The sequence below is a fragment of the Saccopteryx leptura genome, chromosome 4 (genome assembly GCF_036850995.1).
Source record: "Saccopteryx leptura isolate mSacLep1 chromosome 4, mSacLep1_pri_phased_curated, whole genome shotgun sequence".
NCBI classification, from domain to species: Eukaryota; Metazoa; Chordata; class Mammalia; order Chiroptera; family Emballonuridae; genus Saccopteryx; species Saccopteryx leptura.
Genome location: NC_089506.1, coordinates 108139213 through 108158539, shown reverse-complemented (window position 1 = coordinate 108158539; position 19327 = coordinate 108139213). Strand labels below are relative to the sequence as shown.

The 19327-nt window shown below is 41.7% G+C and overlaps 1 protein-coding gene across 3 annotated transcripts in view; it reads right to left on the bottom strand.

Annotated features, from left to right (window-relative positions):
- MRPS31 (mitochondrial ribosomal protein S31) overlaps nucleotides 1-18153 on the bottom strand; it is a 35054-nt gene extending 16901 nt beyond the window's left edge. The window contains exons 1-5 of one of the 3 annotated variants that reach the window (XM_066380964.1): nucleotides 17919-18153; nucleotides 12713-12997; nucleotides 9911-10066; nucleotides 8411-8551; nucleotides 3167-3246 (exon numbers count right to left, since the gene is read on the bottom strand). In XM_066380964.1, the coding sequence (XP_066237061.1) occupies nucleotides 3167-3246; nucleotides 8411-8551; nucleotides 9911-10066; nucleotides 12713-12997; nucleotides 17919-18046 (790 nt within the window). In that variant the 5' untranslated portion in view covers nucleotides 18047-18153. Of the gene's footprint in view, nucleotides 1-3166; nucleotides 3247-8410; nucleotides 8552-9910; nucleotides 10070-12712; nucleotides 12998-17918 lie in introns of all 3 variants that reach the window. The other 2 variants (XM_066380963.1, XM_066380966.1) reach the window with 2 other exon arrangements.
- Nucleotides 18154-19327: the final 1174 nt, after the last annotated feature.

Genomic DNA, 19327 nt, shown 5'->3' with positions numbered 1-19327 from the left:
AGCCATTCTAGTGCCTGAGGCAGAGGCCATGGAGCCATCCTCAGCGCCCTGGTCAACTTTGCTCCAATGGAGCCTTGGCTGTGGGAGGGGAAAAGAGAGAGAGGAAGGAGAGGGGGAGGGGTGGAGAAGCAGATGGGTGCTTCTCCTGTGTGCCCTGGCCGGGAATTGAACCCAGGACTTCCACACACTGGGCCAACACTCTACCACTGAGCCAAACGGCCAGGGTGTAATTATGATCTTTAAAATCCAGCCTGCTTATCTTTATTTTTAGTCTGTTAAGATTATAGTCACTAACATATTACTAATAAAGACCAAAGAAAAATTAATATGATTATAATGATAATGATTATACTATCAATAGTTACTGAATGCTTACTCTGTGCTAAATGCTTTTGGTGCATTAGTTCATCTAATCCGGACAACCAGCTCCTTATGAGTAAGGTAGTATAATATTAGCTTATAAGCACCATCATATTGCTTGTTTTGGAAATTTAAAACATCTTTCACGAATGAGTCATATTCCCACCAGTCACTGTGGGTGGGAATGTAAAATGGTACAACCACCTTGGAAAACAGTTTGGCAGTTTCTTAAAAAGTTAAGAGTACATGTATCATGCAACCATCCTCTGCCTAAATATTTACCCAAAAGAGAGCATATGTCCATACAAAGACTTATATATGAAAGTTCATGTATGACCATGCCTGACCACACACTGATACTATTAATAGATAATAAGTATGTTGACCTAGAACATCTGATACAGAGATAAGATCACAGTAGTTAGGCTTATCAGCCACATCTACAGAATAATCATAACAGTAAAATAATTATCATGGTCACATTTTTTAAATTCATTCAGTGGATACTGATCAACCTATGTCTTTCTCATGATGCTCATCACCAGCATCATCATTATTATTAATGCTAACTGCTGCAACTATTTGTTGAATGGCCACTGTGATCCATCATTGTGCTTGACACTTTACCCCATAAAATCACCGAGATGTGTGTATTAGCCCTTTTTTATAAGTGGGGAAAGGGAAACTCAGAGAGGTTAGTATGGGAGAATCTGAAGTTGAATAATCCAGATACCCAATACCAAATCTCTTTCCATTAAGCTAAACTGCCTCTGAGCTCTAGATTACTCAAGGATAAGTAACAGAGTCTATGACTATATTCCTCTGTAGCACTGGTAAGAACTTAGTGGGGAACAAAATGTGGAAATCATGGGACACAAGGATTCATTCATTTGGTCAATAAATAATTACTGAATGCCAACTATAAATCAGGCATTACTTTAGGAAGTAGGGAAACAACAGTAAATAAATGCTAAATTTATGTTTGCACATTATTGCTATTCTTGTACTTAACTGGGGACAAATGACATTCTTTAGACTCATGCAAGTATAGCTTATTAAAACAGTACCTTCCTTAGAGTAAACTGACATAAATCTGTGTATTGTTTTCCTTATTAAAATATAATTACTTTATAGTTTTATAAACTACATATAACTTCAGTACTTCCTTGCTAGCTAATTTCAGTTTTAGGAATAAGATTTTTGATTTTAAAAAAGCAAGCTGTCTCTTTCAAGAGTCCAAGTGCCTCTTCTGGCTGTTCATTAGATCGGCAACAATGGTTGCCACGACAGCAAATTCCCTTTTTGAGGCAAGCTTAACAGTAGCCACTTCAACAGGGGAGAGGTGACACAGCCCCGTGCCTGTGTTTCTTTTTTGCCTCACAGGACAGATGCAGTCTGTATAATACAAGGGGCAGGGAGTACTCTCTCAGCTCGCCCTCAATTATATGAACAAACACTGACTGAATTAACTTCTTCCCTCTGTGGATATATTCTTTTAGCTTATTTGTTCAAAAAAGGATTTAGATTTAAGATAACTAATTCCTATTACCTATAAGCCATTTGGCGAGGTGTTGCTGGGTACAAAAAGATAATGAGACCATGCTGCTAATAGCATGAGTTTATTGAACAGTGGGAAAATCAAATATTTATATAAGTAAATGACAGAAAGTTTAAATGAGCCATTGGAGGCTGGCCTAGGAACTTAAGCATCAAATATAAAATTATTGGCCCTGGCCGGTTGGCTCAGTGGTAGAGCGTCGGCTTGGTGTGCAGGAGTCCCGGGTTTGATTCCCGGCCAGGGCACACAGGAGAAGCGCCCATCTTCTTCTCCACCCCTCCCCCTCTCCTTCCTCTCTGTCTCTCTCTTCCCCTCCCACAGCCAAGGTTCCATTGGAGCAAAGTTGGCCCAGGCACTGAGGATGGCTCTATGGCCTCTGCCTCAGGCACTAGAATGGCTCTGGTTGCAACAGAGCAGCGCCCCAGATGGGCAGAGCATCGTCCCCTGGTGGGCATGCTGGTTGGATCCCGGACGGGTGCATGCAGGAGTCTGTCTGACTGCCTCCCCGTTTCCAACTTCAGAAAAATACAAAAAAAAAAAAAAAAAAAAAAATATATATATATATATATATATATATAAAATTATTTCTACCAAGGTCTACAAAGCTAACTAACAATCTTTAGAAATGGAAGATACTTGTAAGCTGAAGATCATCTATATTGAATTTCTTCATTTATCAGTATGTCAAATTTAATGCCAAGCAACAGGACACTATTGTTTTTCTTTTTATTAGACTTAAAATAGTAAATTTTAAAGATCTGACTTGTTGCTCAAAGAAAAGAGAACAGACTGTGTTAAGAAAAATGTACTACAAGTCTGCTAAATATATTCCCCAAACGCTTGTCTTCCTGTTTCCTAAGCAATCACTAAAGCAGTAAGTTACTTGTATAAATGCCATCTCCTTGTCCAGACAGTAAGTTACCTTAGGGCAGAAACCAGCTATGTTTCCGTAAGAGCAGAGGTACACTGGAAATGGTAAATCATTAATGTCCTATCCTAAACTAATAGCCAATCTACGGCTCTGGATTCATATGGCCTCGTCTCCCACTGTCTCTCAGAATGCAACATTTCAAGAGGAAAATCTGACTGAGGCTAGACATGGCAACAAGTACATTCATAAGCAGGATCCAGGTCAATAACAGGAAGGAGTATTCAAATACCTGATTATTATGCAATTAAACATTAAGGATATTTTTGAAAGACAAAATTTTTCTATATCTGAGAAATAGTGCTTTTTACTTAACAAACCTGTTTCAGGTGCTTTTTCAGTAGCTGCCTGAAGATCAAAAATATTAAGTCTCTTCCCCTTGAATATATTTTTCCTAACACTAAAAAAGAAAAAAAGAAAAAAAATTAATGAATATTATCACTGTCAATAAAATGTTTATGAGGAAAATTTTATATAAAATATTCAATGCAGATATTAAAAAGAATTCCACTGACTGATACCAGACCTTTAAACTTGAGAACCCCCTGAAGACGAGCTGAACAGAACTCCTGTAACTAAGGATGTAAAGGAGCAGCCTTGGTGATACCAGCAGGAGGGGTGGAGGTGAGAAACAGCTGGTCTCACACCCATGTGTGTCAGTTAAGAATTCAGAGGGATGACTCGGATGCAGAGGTCCTCCCTGAGAGATGATGCGTTCCAACCCCACACTGGGGCCCCCAGCCTGGACCACTAGTGCCAAGAGGAGTGCTCACAACATCTGGTTGTGAAAATCAGCCAGGATTCTGTCCAGGTGAAGGGGAGGGCTGTTAAGGAAGAAATCCCAGGCACTCTTTTAAAAGGTCCATGCACAAACTTACTCACTGAGGAACTCACTAGCTTTGTGCTCCAGTGTCAGGGACAAACGGGGAAGAATTGAATTGTCTGGCTTCAAGTTGTAGACTAGAGTTCTCTCCAGTCCTAAAAGTGTTGGCAGCTGCCTCTGTCCCTTTGCTGAGCACTCTCCCAACCCAGCCTGTAGGTGCAGGCTGGTGCCACGTATGAGTCTCCATCACACTCGCTCACTCTGGTGATTCCTTGTGAACCCACGCCACCCAACATGTGCATACAGCAAAGCCTCTTCCGTCACTCACAAGCAACCAGCCTCAGTCCTTGCTGTGGACTTCCAGTCAATCTCTGAGAGGTCCCAACCAAACCTAAACAGGGAGAGGCCAGCTCTGGTGTGCCCTGTACCTCTTGCTAAGTGGCCCCCAGACTGGCAGTAGTGGCAGCTAGCCTCTAGCTTCAGTTCACAGCATGGCCTCTCCCAGGCACCTCCAAGCCCAGCTCACTTTGCAGGTCCTACCAAGTGGCTTTGGGATTGGATACAGGTAAGAGCTGAGCTGGGCCTCCACCAGAGCCCTACCCAAGAGGCCCCAGAACCACCACACAGCTGGCTTCTGACCACACCAGAGCACCACCCAATTAGCTCCACAAATGACACATCCAAAGGGTGGGCACAGCAGACACCAGAGCCCTGCTATAGCAAATCCCACTCCATAGGGTCAGCCCCAAACAACAGCTCATTCACTGTAGTCATGGCCAGTGCTCACAACCAGTCAGCCTGCGGGTCAATCCCACCCATCCACTGATGTGCAACAGCAATGAAGGCTTACTTACCACACAAGGGCACACAAAACTCACACAGGGCACATTTCTGAAGCACCTGGCTCAGGTGATCAGGAAGACTATGGCCACTGGGACTCAAAGGACAGCTACTACATAAGGCCACGCTGCCAAGACTGGGCGATGAAGCAGATCTACCTAATACACAGAAACAAACAGAGGAGGCTGCCAAAATGAAGATGAGACAAAAAGAACATGTCCCAAATGAAAGAAGAGAACAAAACTTCAGACAAAGAACTAAACAAAACAGAGACAACAATCTATCAGATGCAGAGTTCAAAACACTGGTTATAAAAATGATCAGTGAACTCAGGGGAAAACTAGAAAAACTCAGTGAGAACTTACACAAAAAGATAAAAGCCTTAAAAAAGAACCAGTCAGAAATGAAGAATACAAAAATGGAAACAAAGACTACATTAGATGAACTCAATAGCTATTTCAGATAAAGCAGAAGATCAAATCAGTGATTTGGAAGATAAAGTAGCAGAAAACACTCAATAGAACAGTAGAAAAAAAAATTTTTTTAAATAGAGTATAGGTTAAGGGACCTCTTGGACAACAACAAGCAATACAACTTTTATATCAAAAGGATACCAGAAGAGAAGGGATTGAAAACCTACAACAACAAGCAATACAACTTTTATATCAAAAGGATACCAGAAGAGAAGGGATTGAAAACCTATTAGAAAAAATAACGACTGAAAACATCCCTATCCTGGTAAAGCCAATAGACATACAAGTCCAAGAAGCAGAGTCCCAAACAAGATTAATTCAAACAGGCACACAAATACACACAGATACACACACACACACAACTGTTAAAATCAACATCTGTCTTAAAGGCAGAAAACACTTCATGTTTATTTACAAATTATAATTATAAACAACTGCACTGATAAGCAAAACATTTCCACGTACAAACCACTTGTTCTATAATTTTAAAATAATGATTAACTTTTTTTACAGAAGTATTTTTAACTCTTAAAATTAATGTCAGAGAGGTAACTTTTTCTTGTGTATTTTAATCAACTGCTTTATGCTTTAATCCACATGTATACTTGAGTACATTTACAGGCAGATTAAAACCAGTTTATGAAATGCCTGACCAGGCAGTGGCACAGCAGATAGAGCGTCGGACTGGGACACCGAGGACCCAGGTTTGAGACCCCAAGGTCACCAGCTTGAGCACTGGGTCGCTGTTTGAGTGTGGGGTCACAGACATGATCTCATGGTTGTTGGCTTGAGCAAGGGGTCACTCACTCTGCTGTAGCCCCCCCCCCCCATCAAGGCACATATGAGAAAGCAATCAATAAACAACTAAGGTGCTGCAATGAAGAATTGCCTCTTCTCATCTGTCTCCCTTCCTGTCTGTCTGTCCCCATCTGTCCCTCTCTCTCTCTCTCTGTCACAAAAAACAAACAAACACACAAACAAACAAAAAAACAAAATCAGTTTATAAAGGGAACATTAGTTTTTAAAATAATTTTGAATTATTTTCTGGATCAAATTACTTATTCTACTAAATTAAACTGAAAAATGCAAATACCATATTAAAATTAGACAAGGTGATCTCACATCACACATTTTTCTCTGGTGGGTTCCCAAGTATTTGTAAGCAAAGGCATTTATTTTCCAGAACCGTCCTCAGTGCTTTGCGTTCTTTTCCCCACCCAGCAGTCCTTCAACTTCAAGTCAAGGAACAGGATGATGGATTAAATTATCTTTACTCACAGAAAAGAGGGAATGATTCAGCAAAGTATGGAATTTGAAAAGCAAATGTTAAAGAGGAAGGGAAAGAAATGCGTGTTTGCTGTGCCCCTGCTACACATACATGTTTCTTTCCTATTCGTCAAGAAAGACATTTAAGCTAGGCTTCACTTTCAGCATTTTATAGATGGGGAAACAGACTGATGGGGCTTTGACGGTCCCCAGTCACAGAATTAGTCAATGGTACAGTGCCAAGATTTTGAGGTAGGCCAGGGTGACTCCAAAGCCAGTGCTCTGTGACTCACACCTCTCCATCTCTAACTAAAAACATCAGCCCAGGGTTGGACTGTCTCAGGCCATCACAGCCCAAGTTAGAGCAGGTGAACCACTTAGTATCTCACCATTGCTTCCCCTTACTCTAGAGTCCTTCAGTCATTCTTGTTGTTGTTGTTATTTTTGTTTGTTTGTTCTTAGCAAGAGTGAGCGAGTGAGAGATAGAGAGAGACAGAGACAGGAGAGAGAAGAGAAACATAAACTCATAGTTGCAGCACTTTAGTTGCTCACTGAATGCTTCTCCTCATACATACCTGGACCAGGGGGATCCAGCCGAGCCAGTAACCCCTCGCTCAAGCCAGTGACCTTGGGTTTCAAGCCAGTGACCATGGGATCATGTCAATGATCTCACACTCAAGCCAGAAACCTCAGAGTTTTGAACCTGGGTCCTCAGCATCCCAGTCGACTCTCTATCCACTGTGGCACCACCGGTCAGGCCTTTAGTCAGCTTTCTAACAGAGTCATTACATGCACATAAACCCCTTTCTTACATTTTTAGCTTCTCCCTTGCTGCCTTCTAGTTGTTTTTTTTAACAGAGACAGAGAGAGTCAGAGAGAGGATTAGACAGACAGGAACGGAGGGATGAGAAGCATCAATCATTAGTTTTTCGTTGCGCGTTGCGACTTCTTAGTTGTTCATTGATTGCTTTCTCATATGTGCCTTGACCACGGGCCTTCAGCAGACTGAGTAACCCCTTGCTGGAGCCAGCAACCCTGGGTCCAAGCTGGTGAGCTCCGCTCAAGCCAGATGAGCCCGCGCTCAAGTTGGTGACCTCGAGGTCTCGAACCTGGGTCCTTCCACATCCCAGTCCAACACTCTATCCACTGCGCCACCACCTGGTCAGGCTGCCTTCTAGTTTTTAATGATAGCTAATACTATTAAAAATCAAACTATGATATAGTATTCTGATGTAGTTGCATGGAATTATCTCAAAAATGGATTCAAAGAAGATTCAACTTAGATATTCTTGAGAAATGTTAAGTAAAACTCTAATATACATTCTAGTTTATGTCATAGCTATAAAATCACTTTAAATTAGTAATCCAAATAATCTTCCAAAGTCACTGTAACCTCTTGAACTTCCTTTAATTGCTGACTATCTTTTCTGATCTTTTTGTACAAACTAGTTACCTGTAAGAAGCTAACTGAAATTGCTGAGATATTTAAAATCCATAAAATATATATCAAAAACATTCCATTACTGAGCATATCTGCTCTAAAGTTGAGTTAGTTTTTGTCAGACAATGCTAAATATCTGGTCCTCATCCCCAATTATCACTTTATGGGCTTGGGAGAAAAAACAGAAACTTTATGTAAATATAAACAGCTTTCTATTATAAAATATGTAAGGCATAGCTTAGCATTTATAAGAACTGCAAATTGCTAAATTTAAATTGATATGAACAATCTGCCATTTTTTAATGGATGTTTTTTCTTTGATGGTGGGTTATTTCTCTAGGTATGAAGAAAGATAATTAGAGAGATGAAAAGGGTATATGAACATACATAGCTAGGCATATATCAGAATGAATATATACGCTTTTCTCAAAATGTTCATTTGTTCAGAATACAGTCAGCTCTACTTATTTTAAATCAGGTGACCTCTGTTTCCCACAGGTAGAGGTAAGGCAGGGCCCATTTTGAATTTATGTTACAGAAAAGTATAGGAATGCTAATCTAAAAACATCTTTTCCTCTCTAGGAAATGGTACACGGAGAGTAAGGAGACCGATATAAACGCATCCATAGTGCTTCGATACCTAACAGCAACAATATGCACAGAGATAAAATAAACCTAGACTGAAGCAAACAAAACCAAATAGACTGCAAAATTTCAATACCTTTTTCTAAGATCAGTGGTCTTCTCTTGGTCAGCATAACTGTCAGATCCTTCATCAAACTGAATCTGATGAACTGGTCTTGTACTAACTCTAGCTGTGGTGGACTTGGCAACTTTCATATCTGATATTATGTTACTGAAACTGAAATAAGAAAAAAATCAAGTGTATTACAAATTTTACCTATGGAATAGCAGAAACCACGATTCATATCACTTAACTTTTATTTCACTTCTATGCAGTACTACAACATAAAAAGTTACACTTAAATAAAAGGTTATGTCACATATTAACATTTGCATTCCACAGACCACTAGACTTGTTTCCCTTTTTAAAGATGGTCTTCCAGTGTGTTCATTTCAAACCTAAATCAAGTGTCACTTATGTAAAACTATCAACATCTAGAGCAGTTGATAGATAATCAATATCTATATACTTATAACATAGATTGAAAAACTAAAGTTAAAAGTTAGCCATATTTATTTGTTCAAATACAATAAATGAGTTATCTGATGGACAATCTGGTCATCTGTATTTTTCTCACTTCCTGAGATAAATCTTGCACACATGCTCACTCAAGACCACCGACTTAGACTGCTCTGTGAGACAGAGCAGCGCCACCTCTGACTACATTTCAGCAGCAGGGGGTCTAACCTGGCATAAAACAATGAGAGACGAGAGAAGTGGAAAATGTCAGCTAAAACTTAATATTATGGGGGAAAAGATAACAGGTCTGAAGATGATCACACTGTGCATAAAACTGGAAAATCATCTAATTGAAAGAAATAAATCTTCTCAGAGAAACAGTCTTATCCTATTATTTATTTACTTTCAATAACATTATTGAATTTGTCATTTCTTTTTCAGGAATAAGAAATAGGTAACTTCTGAAAAGAAAAATTTAACCACTCAGTTTTGTTTTGTTTTGTTTTAAATTTTTTTAATTTTTTTTATTTTTCTGAAGCTGGAAACGGGAAGAGACAGTCAGACAGACTCCCACATGCGCCCGACCGGGATCCACCCGGCACGCCCACCAGGGGGCGATGCTCTGCCCCTCTGGAGCGTCGCTCTGCTGCGACCAGAGCCACTCTAGCGCCTGGGGCAGAGGCCAAGGAGCCATCCCCAGCACCCGGGCCATCTTTGCTCCAATGGAGCTTTGGCTGTGGGAGGGGAAGAGAGAGACAGAGAGGAAGGAGAGGGGGAGGGGTGGAGAAGCAGATGGGCGCTTCTCCTGTGTGCCCTGGCCGGGAATTGAACCCGGGACCTCTGCACGCCAGGCGGATGCTCTACCACTGAGCCAACCGGCCAGGGCCTCAGTTGGTTTTTTAAAAACTGTAATCTTACTTAAGTTTAAAAAAACACAAAAAACCAAACTGCTACTATTCCATTTATGAGGCACATCTTACATATAAATGAATATATCATATAGATTCCTCATCAGTTACATAAAAAAGCCTATTTTGAGAAATTGGCATTACCGACATAACTGTTTGATTCACTGACCTAATTTTCGGTCTTTCCCCGTCTTTCTGTGCCCTTGAGTCCTCCTCATGCTGCTGGAGCTGCCTGAGCAGCTCTGACTTGGTCATCTGCTTGTCAAATGGGAGAGAATCTGCCACAGCAGATGCAGCAGCCACCAGTTCAGGACTCAAGGACTCACTTCTGAAAAAGAAAATAAAAACAAATGAGAAAGGAAACAGAGGCCTTACTTATTAGGCCACTAGTAAAATAATTTTTTCATAGAAAATATTTTTTGTTTAAAAAAAAAGTATCATTCAATTTCTGACAAAAATCAACCTTTTTTTTAATTTTTCTGAAGTTGGAAATGGAGGCAGTCAGAGACTCCCGCATGCGCCTGACCGGGATCCACCCGGCATGCTCACCTGGGGGTGATGCTCTGCCCATCTGGGGCATCGCTCTGTTACAACCAGAGTCATTCTAGTGCCTGAGGCAGAGGCCACAGAGCCATCCTCAGCGCCCGGGCCAACTTTGCTCCAGTGGAGCCTTGGCTGTGGGAGGGGAAGAGAGAGACAGAGAGGAAGGAGAGGGGGAGGGGTGGAGAAGCAGATGGGCGCTTCTCCTGTGTGCCCTGGCCGGGAATCGAACCCGGGACTCCTGCATGCCAGTTCAACGCTCTACCACTGAACCAACCGGCCAGGGCCAAGAATTCTTAAATATTAGGTATCAGTTTTATATAAACTTAAATGTGGAATGAATAGTTGCTAAAGCACAATACTAACTTAAAAATCATATTAAGGTGGAGGCACTGTATTTATCACTATAATAAAATACTGCCATTTAAACTATACCGCAAATGTTAAAATATCACTGATTGCACTTATAATTAGTGAAATATAATACTCTTAACAAGTACAAGTAATTACAATATTTTGAGGACACCACATAAGCTCAGAGCACTGATCAAAGGAAGTCAAATAAAATAGTTGTAAACAACATGCTAAAAATTTATGCTAGGTGGAATTTCTCAAGTAATTATTACAGTCTCTGTTTAACTAAAAACTGATATTTAGCCCCCATTAACTCAGTATATCCCATATGTTCTATTTAAAACACTGTTTTAGGCCCTAGCCTGTGTCTCAATGGATAGAGCATCAGTCCAGTGCATAGACATCCCAGGTTCAATTCCCAGTCAGGGCACACAGAAGAAGTGATCATCTGCTTCTTTCTCCTCCTCCTCTCCCTCTTCCCCTCAAGCAGCCCATGGGCTCAATTGGTTCAAGTGTTGCCCAGGCACTGAAGATAGCTCCATTGGAGCACATCATTCTCAGGCACTATAAATAGCCCAGTACTTGAGCATCGGCCCAACATGGGGTTGATGGATGCCTCTTCTTGGCACAGGCATCTCCCCTTGTCTTACCTAAAAATAAGTAAATAAAATTTTAAAAAGATTTTTAAATTTTAAATTAAAAAATTCTGCCAGGATGTACAGATGTGATTCAAATCTAGGATATAACTATTGTTGACCACTGCCCACTACTTCCCCACACACCTGCACTGTTAAAATGAGTACACAAGTTTGCTGCAAGTCTGTCTAGCCTTCAGAAAATTCATCAGAAGAGCAGAACAATGGACAAAATCCACATACATAAAACAGATTACTGAACAGTGATCATTAAATGATGTAAACTTTGTAAATGATATCTAATCATATACAATAATAGTAACTGTTTCACTTTGTAAAGTTCCACTTTACAAAAGGCTTAGCATAGGTTTCACATACCCAGTTTTTAAATGCACTTAAGATGATCTGTTTGCAGATACTTAGTTTGTAGTTTTTCTAGAACTGTTTCATGTCTCTATTTTATAAATGGATGAGTATTTTACATAATTGCAAATCTATGAATCCATTTTGTTCCCTGAGACACTGGTAATAGTAAAGCATAGCATTGTCTAACATTACTCCTTTAGCTCTGCTAAATCCTGGAAGAGAAGCAATGAGGCACATAAGTCTTTCTCTGAGAGGTATCTGTCCCGCAGGGAAGGTAAATCAAACAAGTGGAAAATTAAGTAAAAATGTGGTGTTTTTTAAAATGTTAGTGACAATATAAAAAAGAGTAGAGAGAGATAAAGGTTTTAACAGACTAATCAGTGTTCAGTCCATATATAATCTATATACACAAAGGAGAAATGGGATCAGGGACAGGAGGGTTAGGAAAAGCTTTGCAGAACCAAAAGCTGTTGTTGGATTTAGAAGGCAGACAAATGTAGACAGGTAAAAAGAAAATGGATTTATCAGGCTGCAACAAAAGTATAGAGGAAGATGAATTTAGGGAAGAGTAAGCGCTCTTGATTTGAATTTGAAGAAACATTTGCAAATAGACTAAAGATTTAACATTTTTATTTTCTAAAAGAAAACTTACTAGAGTTTCAAAACTTTTTTTTTTTTTTTGTATTTTTCTGAGGTTGGAAATGGGGAGGCAGTCAGACAGACTCCCGCATGCGCCCGACTGGGATCCACCCGGCATGCCCACCAGGGGACGATGCTCTGCCCATCTGGGGTGCTGCTCTGTTGCAACCAGAGCTATTCTAGTGCCTGAGGCAGAGGCCATAGAGCCATCCTCAGCGCCCGGCCAACCTTGCTCCAATGGAGCCTTGGCTGAGGGAAGGGAAGAGAGAGACAGGGGGGTGGGGGGGAGAAGCAGATGGGCGCCTCTCCTGTGTGCCCTGGCTGGGAATCGAACCCGGGACACCTGCAGGCCAGGCCGACGCTCTACCACTGAGCCAACTGGCCAGGGCCAAAACTTACTTTCAAAAAACATTCAAATTGTAATATAATTTACTTACCTCCTCTTTGGGGGACCTTTTGTATCTTTTTGAAGCCTGCCAGTTGTATCCTCCAAATTTTTACTTGGTCTTCTGCCTGGTGGCTTTGTTGTTTGCACATTCACTGTGCTTACTTCAACTTTCATGCCCTTAATGATATTTAACAAGCTTTTTTTTGTATTCTCCTTTACACTGTCTTGGCTCTCTGCCTGCTTGGAAATCTCAGGGGTAGGAATGGACTTCCCATCTTTCTTGCTATAGGTCACATTGTTAGTGCCAAAATATCTTTGGGTATTATTTCTTGTCCTGAAAAGATGTATTAAAGAAAAATTAAAAATACAATGCAAACTAATAAAGGACTCAAAAAAAACTTTTCTTTTTTTGACAGAGGGAGGGACAGGGACAGACAGACAGGAAGAGAGAGAAACGAGAAGCATCAATTCTTCATTGCAGCTCCTTAGTTGTTCAGTGATTGCTTTCTCATGTATGCCTTGATGGAGGGGGCGGGCTACAGCAGAGCAAGTGCCCTCTTGCACAAGCCAACAACCTTGGGATCAAGCCAACGACCTTGGGCTTCAAGCCAGTGACCTTTGGGCTCAAGCTAGCGACCAGGGGGTCATGTCTATGATCCTACACTTAAGCTAGTGACCCCTTCCTCAAGCTGATGACCCTGTGCCCAAGCCGGAGAAGCCCATGCTTAAGCCAGTGACCTTGGGGTTTCGAACTTGGGTCCTCCGCGTCCCAGTCCAACACTTTACCCACTGTGCCACCACCTGGTCAGGCAAAAAACGATTTCTATGTGTTTTTAAATTTTTCAATACAAGCCCTTCCCCTTTCGTATTATTTTTATTTTTTGACAGACTTTTTTTTTTTTTTACAGAGACAGAGAGAGTCAGAGAGAGGGATAGATAGGGCAGACAGACAGAATGGAAAGAGATGAGAAACATCAATCCTTAGTTTTTCGTTGCGACACCTTAGTTGTTCATTGATTGCTTTCTCATATGTGCCTTGACCGTGGAGCTATAGCAGACTGAATAACCCCTTGCTTGAGCCAGCGACCTTGGGTCCAAGCTAGTGAGCTTTGCTCAAACTAGATGAGCCTGTGCTCAAACTGGTGACCTTGGGGTCTCGAACCTGGATCCTCCGCATCCCAGTCCGACGCTCCATCCACTGTGCCAATGCCTGGTCAGGCTCATATTATTTTTAAACTGAGGTATAATTGACATTTAATGTCATATTAGTTTCAGGTGTACAACATAATTAAATATTTGTATATCACCATTATAGAACTAGTGCTTTTTATGATTGTTGTTAACCATAATGACAGCAATTTAACACATATTAAACATATACTATGTGCCATGATGGCAAACCTTTTTATAAAAACCGCCCACTTTTGCAGGGCTGGTCAACCTGGTCCCTCCCGCCCCATGTTTCATGGTGGGCGGTAGCCTGGAGCAACCAAACTGTGCAGCACCGCGACTGGCCCACCAGGAAAGCTGGAACACCCACTAGTGGGCAGGAGGGACCAGGTTGACCAGCACTGCAAAAGTGGGCGGTTTTTATAAAAAGGTTCGCCATCGTGGACTATGTGTCTAGTCTTATACAACATTTTTTTGGTAAATTTTTTCATATCCACGTCAACTCCATAAAGGAGATTTTTTTTTACAGAGTCAGAGAGAGGGACAAACAGACAGGAACGGAGAGAGATGAGAAGCATCAATCATCAGTTTTTCGTTGCGACACCTTAGTTGTTCATTGATTGCTTTCTCATATGTGCCTTGACTGTGGGCCTTCAGCAGACGGAGTGACCCCTTACTCGAGCCAGTGACCTTGGGTCCTAGCTGGTGAGCTTTGTTCAAACCACATGAGCCCGCGTTCAAGCTGGCAACCTCGGGGTCTGGAACCTGGGTCCTTCCGCATCCCAGTCCAATGCTCTATCCACTGCACCACCGCCTGGAGAGGCCATAAAGAAGGTATTATCCCCACTTTGCAGGTGAGGGAACTGTAAACCAGAGAAGTGAAGTAACTTCCCAAGGTCATAAAGCTCAGAGCTCACTAAGGCCTATGACACATGAATGTGCCACAAATGGGTTGCCGATGTGCTGAGTCTGATCGCCCAGTCCTTGGGATGGCTGGGAGAGGTCTAGGACTGTGGGTGTTCCCATCTGTTGCCTCCTTCCATTCACCTCAGGGTTTGGTACAAATAAAATTTTTTATGTGCTTCATGACATTTAAAAAATGTTGCAAAACACTGACATGATTAATAAATTTCAATTTATTATTCTCAAATCTGGCTGACTGCCAAAGCCCTACTCTTAATATCATATAATAATACCTCTTTAAAAAGTCATAATTAAACAACATAAAAATAAAGAAACTATTATCTAAAAAAGGTTACTTTCTTTTAAAATAATTCTGAGTGTTATGCTAATCTGGTCAACTTTCTCAGGAGCTAGGTGCCATTTAACCAATCATCATTTGTAAACTAAATCTAAAATGAAACAGAAAAAAGAATATTTTGATATCCAATATTAAAGAACTTTAAAAACTAATGACTGTGTTAGTTTCAGTAAGAGATTAGTGTATAAAAAGTCATTCATTAAATTAGTGAATATCTACTTTGTGCTGGGCACTACACTAGGCACTGATGATATATTAGTAAATAAGAATTTTTATTGTTCCTCTCTGGAAGCAAACAGGACAGAGCACTGTTTCTCAAACTTTAAAATGCATAGGAATTTCCCTAGAAAACTTGTTAAAACACAGATTCTTTGGCAACACCAAGGAATTGCGATTCAGTAGCTTTGGGAAAGGATTTGAGAGTTTGCATTTCTAACAAGTTCCAAAATAATGTTGATGGTGCCTGTCAGAGGACCACATTTGAATAGCTGTTACTGAAATCCTTAAAATCCAAACAGTTTTATTATTCCTGTTTTACAGAAGAGACTGCTGCTGAAAGAGGTTAAGTGATTCTTAACCTTTAGAGGTCATCTGAATCACCTATAGCAGTGGTCCCTAACCTTTTTTGGGCCACGGACCAGTTTAATGTCAGAAAATATTTTCACGGACCGGCCTTTAGGGTGGGACGGATAAATGTATCACATGACCGAGACAAGCGTCAAGAGTGAGTCTTAGATGGATGCAACAGAGGGAATCTGGTCATTTTTAAAAAATAAAACATTGTTCAGACTTAAATATAAATAAAACGGAAATGATGTTAAGTTATTTATTCTTTTTCTGCGGACCGGTACCGGTCTGCAGTTCAGGGGGTTGGGGACCACTGCCCTATAGAGTTCATTTAAAACTTAGATCACTAGGATTCTTAGTTGGTAAGTTTGGAATAGGGTCCAAGGATCTGCACTCAACCAAGATCCAGGTGGGTTCTGATGCAATTGATCTCAAAGACCCTGCATCAGCCCCTGGGTTAGATACTATATATCAGGTTCTCAAAGCCAGCAAATGGTAGTGCCAGGTTAGGGACCCCTTAACGAAAAAAGATTAAAATGGAGACTGACCTGTGGTGGCACCATGGATAAAGTAGTGATCTGGAATGCTGAAGTCACAGGTTTGAAACCCCAGGTTTGCCAGGTCAAGGTACATATGAGAAGTAACTACTTTGAGTTGATGCTTCCTGCTCCCTACCCACCCCATCTCTTTCTCTGTCTCTAAAATCTTAAAAAAATAAAAAAGAAAATGGCTATTTCCAAAAATGCTGAAACAAACTATTTGAGCTGCGTATAAAAATGTCAGAAGGTAATACATCAGACACTTAAAAATTAAAATGAAAAACTCATTGCATAACTAGTATCCTCATAATCAGTACGAAGGATCCTCATTATAATATTCAACATATGATATTACTCAACTTAGGAAAACGCTCTAATTATCATTTCACATGTGAACATTAAATTAAAGTAAGGGTAAACAGAAAGGTGGCAATCAGGAGAAAGAGTATCACTTATAGCCTGTATGTCAATGTTTCCTTTCAAGATTGCTATAGTACCATGGAATGTATATTTATACCAGAAAATATCATGTATAGGAAGTAACTCCTTAACACTAAAATAATAAAACTCTAGCTCTAACCTCCCACTTGAGCGTGTCTCCGAGAGCATCTCATCAGCACTTCAAATGCCACACACCCAAAAACACACTCAAGAATTTCTCTCGCAGACTAACTTTCCCTTTTTCACCCTTCTGTATTGAACGGGCTCTTACCATAAATAGATGTTTTTGTATTCCAAAAACTAGGACATATTTTAAAAGCTTTCTCAAAGCTTTTGCTCATTCCTCTGTTAACATTAGGTGTCCTAAGCCTTCAAGGCAGCCAGCTGAGATCTTTGCTCAGACTGTCCTACACTTATCTCATCGTATGCCACATCCTGTCACTTCTACCTGCGCAGTTTTGCTCCTCCATCCAGCTACAACTTCCCATTCTTATTGCTACCTGCTTCAGTGCTGTGCTTACCAGAGTGACCCCACATCGTACTGCACGGAATACACACAGAATTAAGTTTTCACAATCATGAGGATTCTCAGAGAACAAATACCGACATCAAATAAGCCACAACTCCTTTTCTTGCCCGGCTAACTAACTCCAACGCTTGGTCCGCCTTCAGATTATTTCAGATTTCTTTTCCAGAAAGGATGCTCTGAAACTCTCCTACAATAGTTCAGTGTCCCTCTTCGCTCACCCAGCAACTACTTTTTCAAATTAATAAAGCATTCCGTGCTAGCTATACTACCTCGGCTATTACTCTGCTTGAATCGCAGCTTTGGTGCAAGGATAAGCTAGCTCCGTGAGGCAGGATCTTAACACTAGTGCTGCCACACCGTCAGCACTTTCGACAGTAAACGACAGAATAAATGGAGGCAGAAGTGGGGTCATCACAGCCTTGGGAGGCAAAAAATTAAACCTCGGCCTGGAGCCTGTATAAAACTAGCGGAGAAGAGGTAGGAGGACGAGGCGCGGTGTGTCACAGACAGAGCACAAGACAGCAGACCGGGAAAGTGACCGGCGCTGCTTCCCACGGACACCATGACCTTGGGCAAGTCATTTTATCTTTCTGGGATTTCCCTTTCCTCAGATGTAAAGTAAGGCAAAGGCTTCTAGGACCCCGCGGGTTACAGTAGCGGCCTCAGGAAGCCGGAGAACGGTAACTGAATATACGGCCGGGCGCGGAGTTGCAGGAAGACCCGAGGCAACGGCGCTGAAAGGCGGTACCTGAACGGTCCGTGCAGGGCCCGGAGCAGCACAACCACAGCCGCTGACGACGCCTCCGGGCCTCCCGAGCACAAAGGGAGGCGGGAAAGGGGGCAAAGGGGTAGGATCGCAGAGACCGAAGGCAACATAACCCAGAAAGAAACTGAACTGTGAACGGCACTAACGTGTCATCGATTAAACACGTCCCCCGCCTCTCTCTCTTCCGGTCCTCCGCCGGACGCGTTCCTTCCGTCATGTTCCGGGTGGACAACACGGTCCAGAAAACTGTGTTCCGGGCTCGCCGGCGGCTCCATCCTCGCGGCGAAACCCCTGGAGTCCGCGTTGGGGTTCAGCCAGGGCACGGAGGCCGAGGCGGGACCCAGACCCGGGAGCCAGGGCAGTGGAACGAGCGATGGGCTGTGCGAACGCTGCAGACGGCGCCCGTTAGATGAGGCGGAGAACTGACGCTGTCGGGCAGAGTTTAGGGGCAAAAACCCGCAGCGCTCTCCATAGTCTTAGTAGGATCATGGCCACCAAGGAGATTTAAAAAGGAAGTTACCAGTAGGACAAGCTGCCCGATAAATTAGTATATCTTTTAAGTCTATATTCTTGAGGTAGAGTCAACACGAGATATGTGTTTTATGTTTCAGAACTGGCTTTAGAGATAAAAAGATGCTAGAGAAAGGCTCGGCAGTATACTGCCCCCAGCACAGCGGCGAACACAGACCCAGAACGCAGACGGTGGGGGTGGGGGTGGCGCTCAGGTTTGGGGCGCATGCGCACGGGCCCTACCAGGGATGCGGGCGAACGCCCTGCCGCCGAACCTCTAGCCTAGGATGCCATGCCAGCGGTTGAATGTTGTCATCCACGTTTTCCCTGTCGTTTCAAACAACTGTCAGTATTGCTAGTAACATTTCTGTGATGCTAAAAGCACAGCTAACATTGAGCCGATCTTGCTCAGACTCAACTGGTCCTGATAGAACCTTTGTGACAATTCTAAACACAGTACACTTTTTTTTAAATTAAAGGATAACTTAAATACAGAAAAGTGCATGAGTCGTAAAGGTTTTGATGAAAACGTGCTAAATGAATCATCACAGAGTTAATCTGCCATCTTAAAACCACCACCCAGATCAAGACAAAAATCTTACCAAGGAATACAGTATGTATTAATACTTAGTTTGATATCACTTGATATCCAGTGGAAAATCCATCCTCAGTACAATAAAGTCCATCAAAATCACACTTAATACTTTGTGATTTTTGATTTCTTATATATTCCTCAAAAAATTTTTTTAAGTTGGAAAAGGACTCTGAAACTTCCATCTCAGTTCTACAGTTTCTCTGGGTAAGATCCTGTCCCAATCTTCGTGATCTTAATCAACTTTAAGGCAGTGCAGACTCTGTAAATTGCCCACCTGCTGTATGAA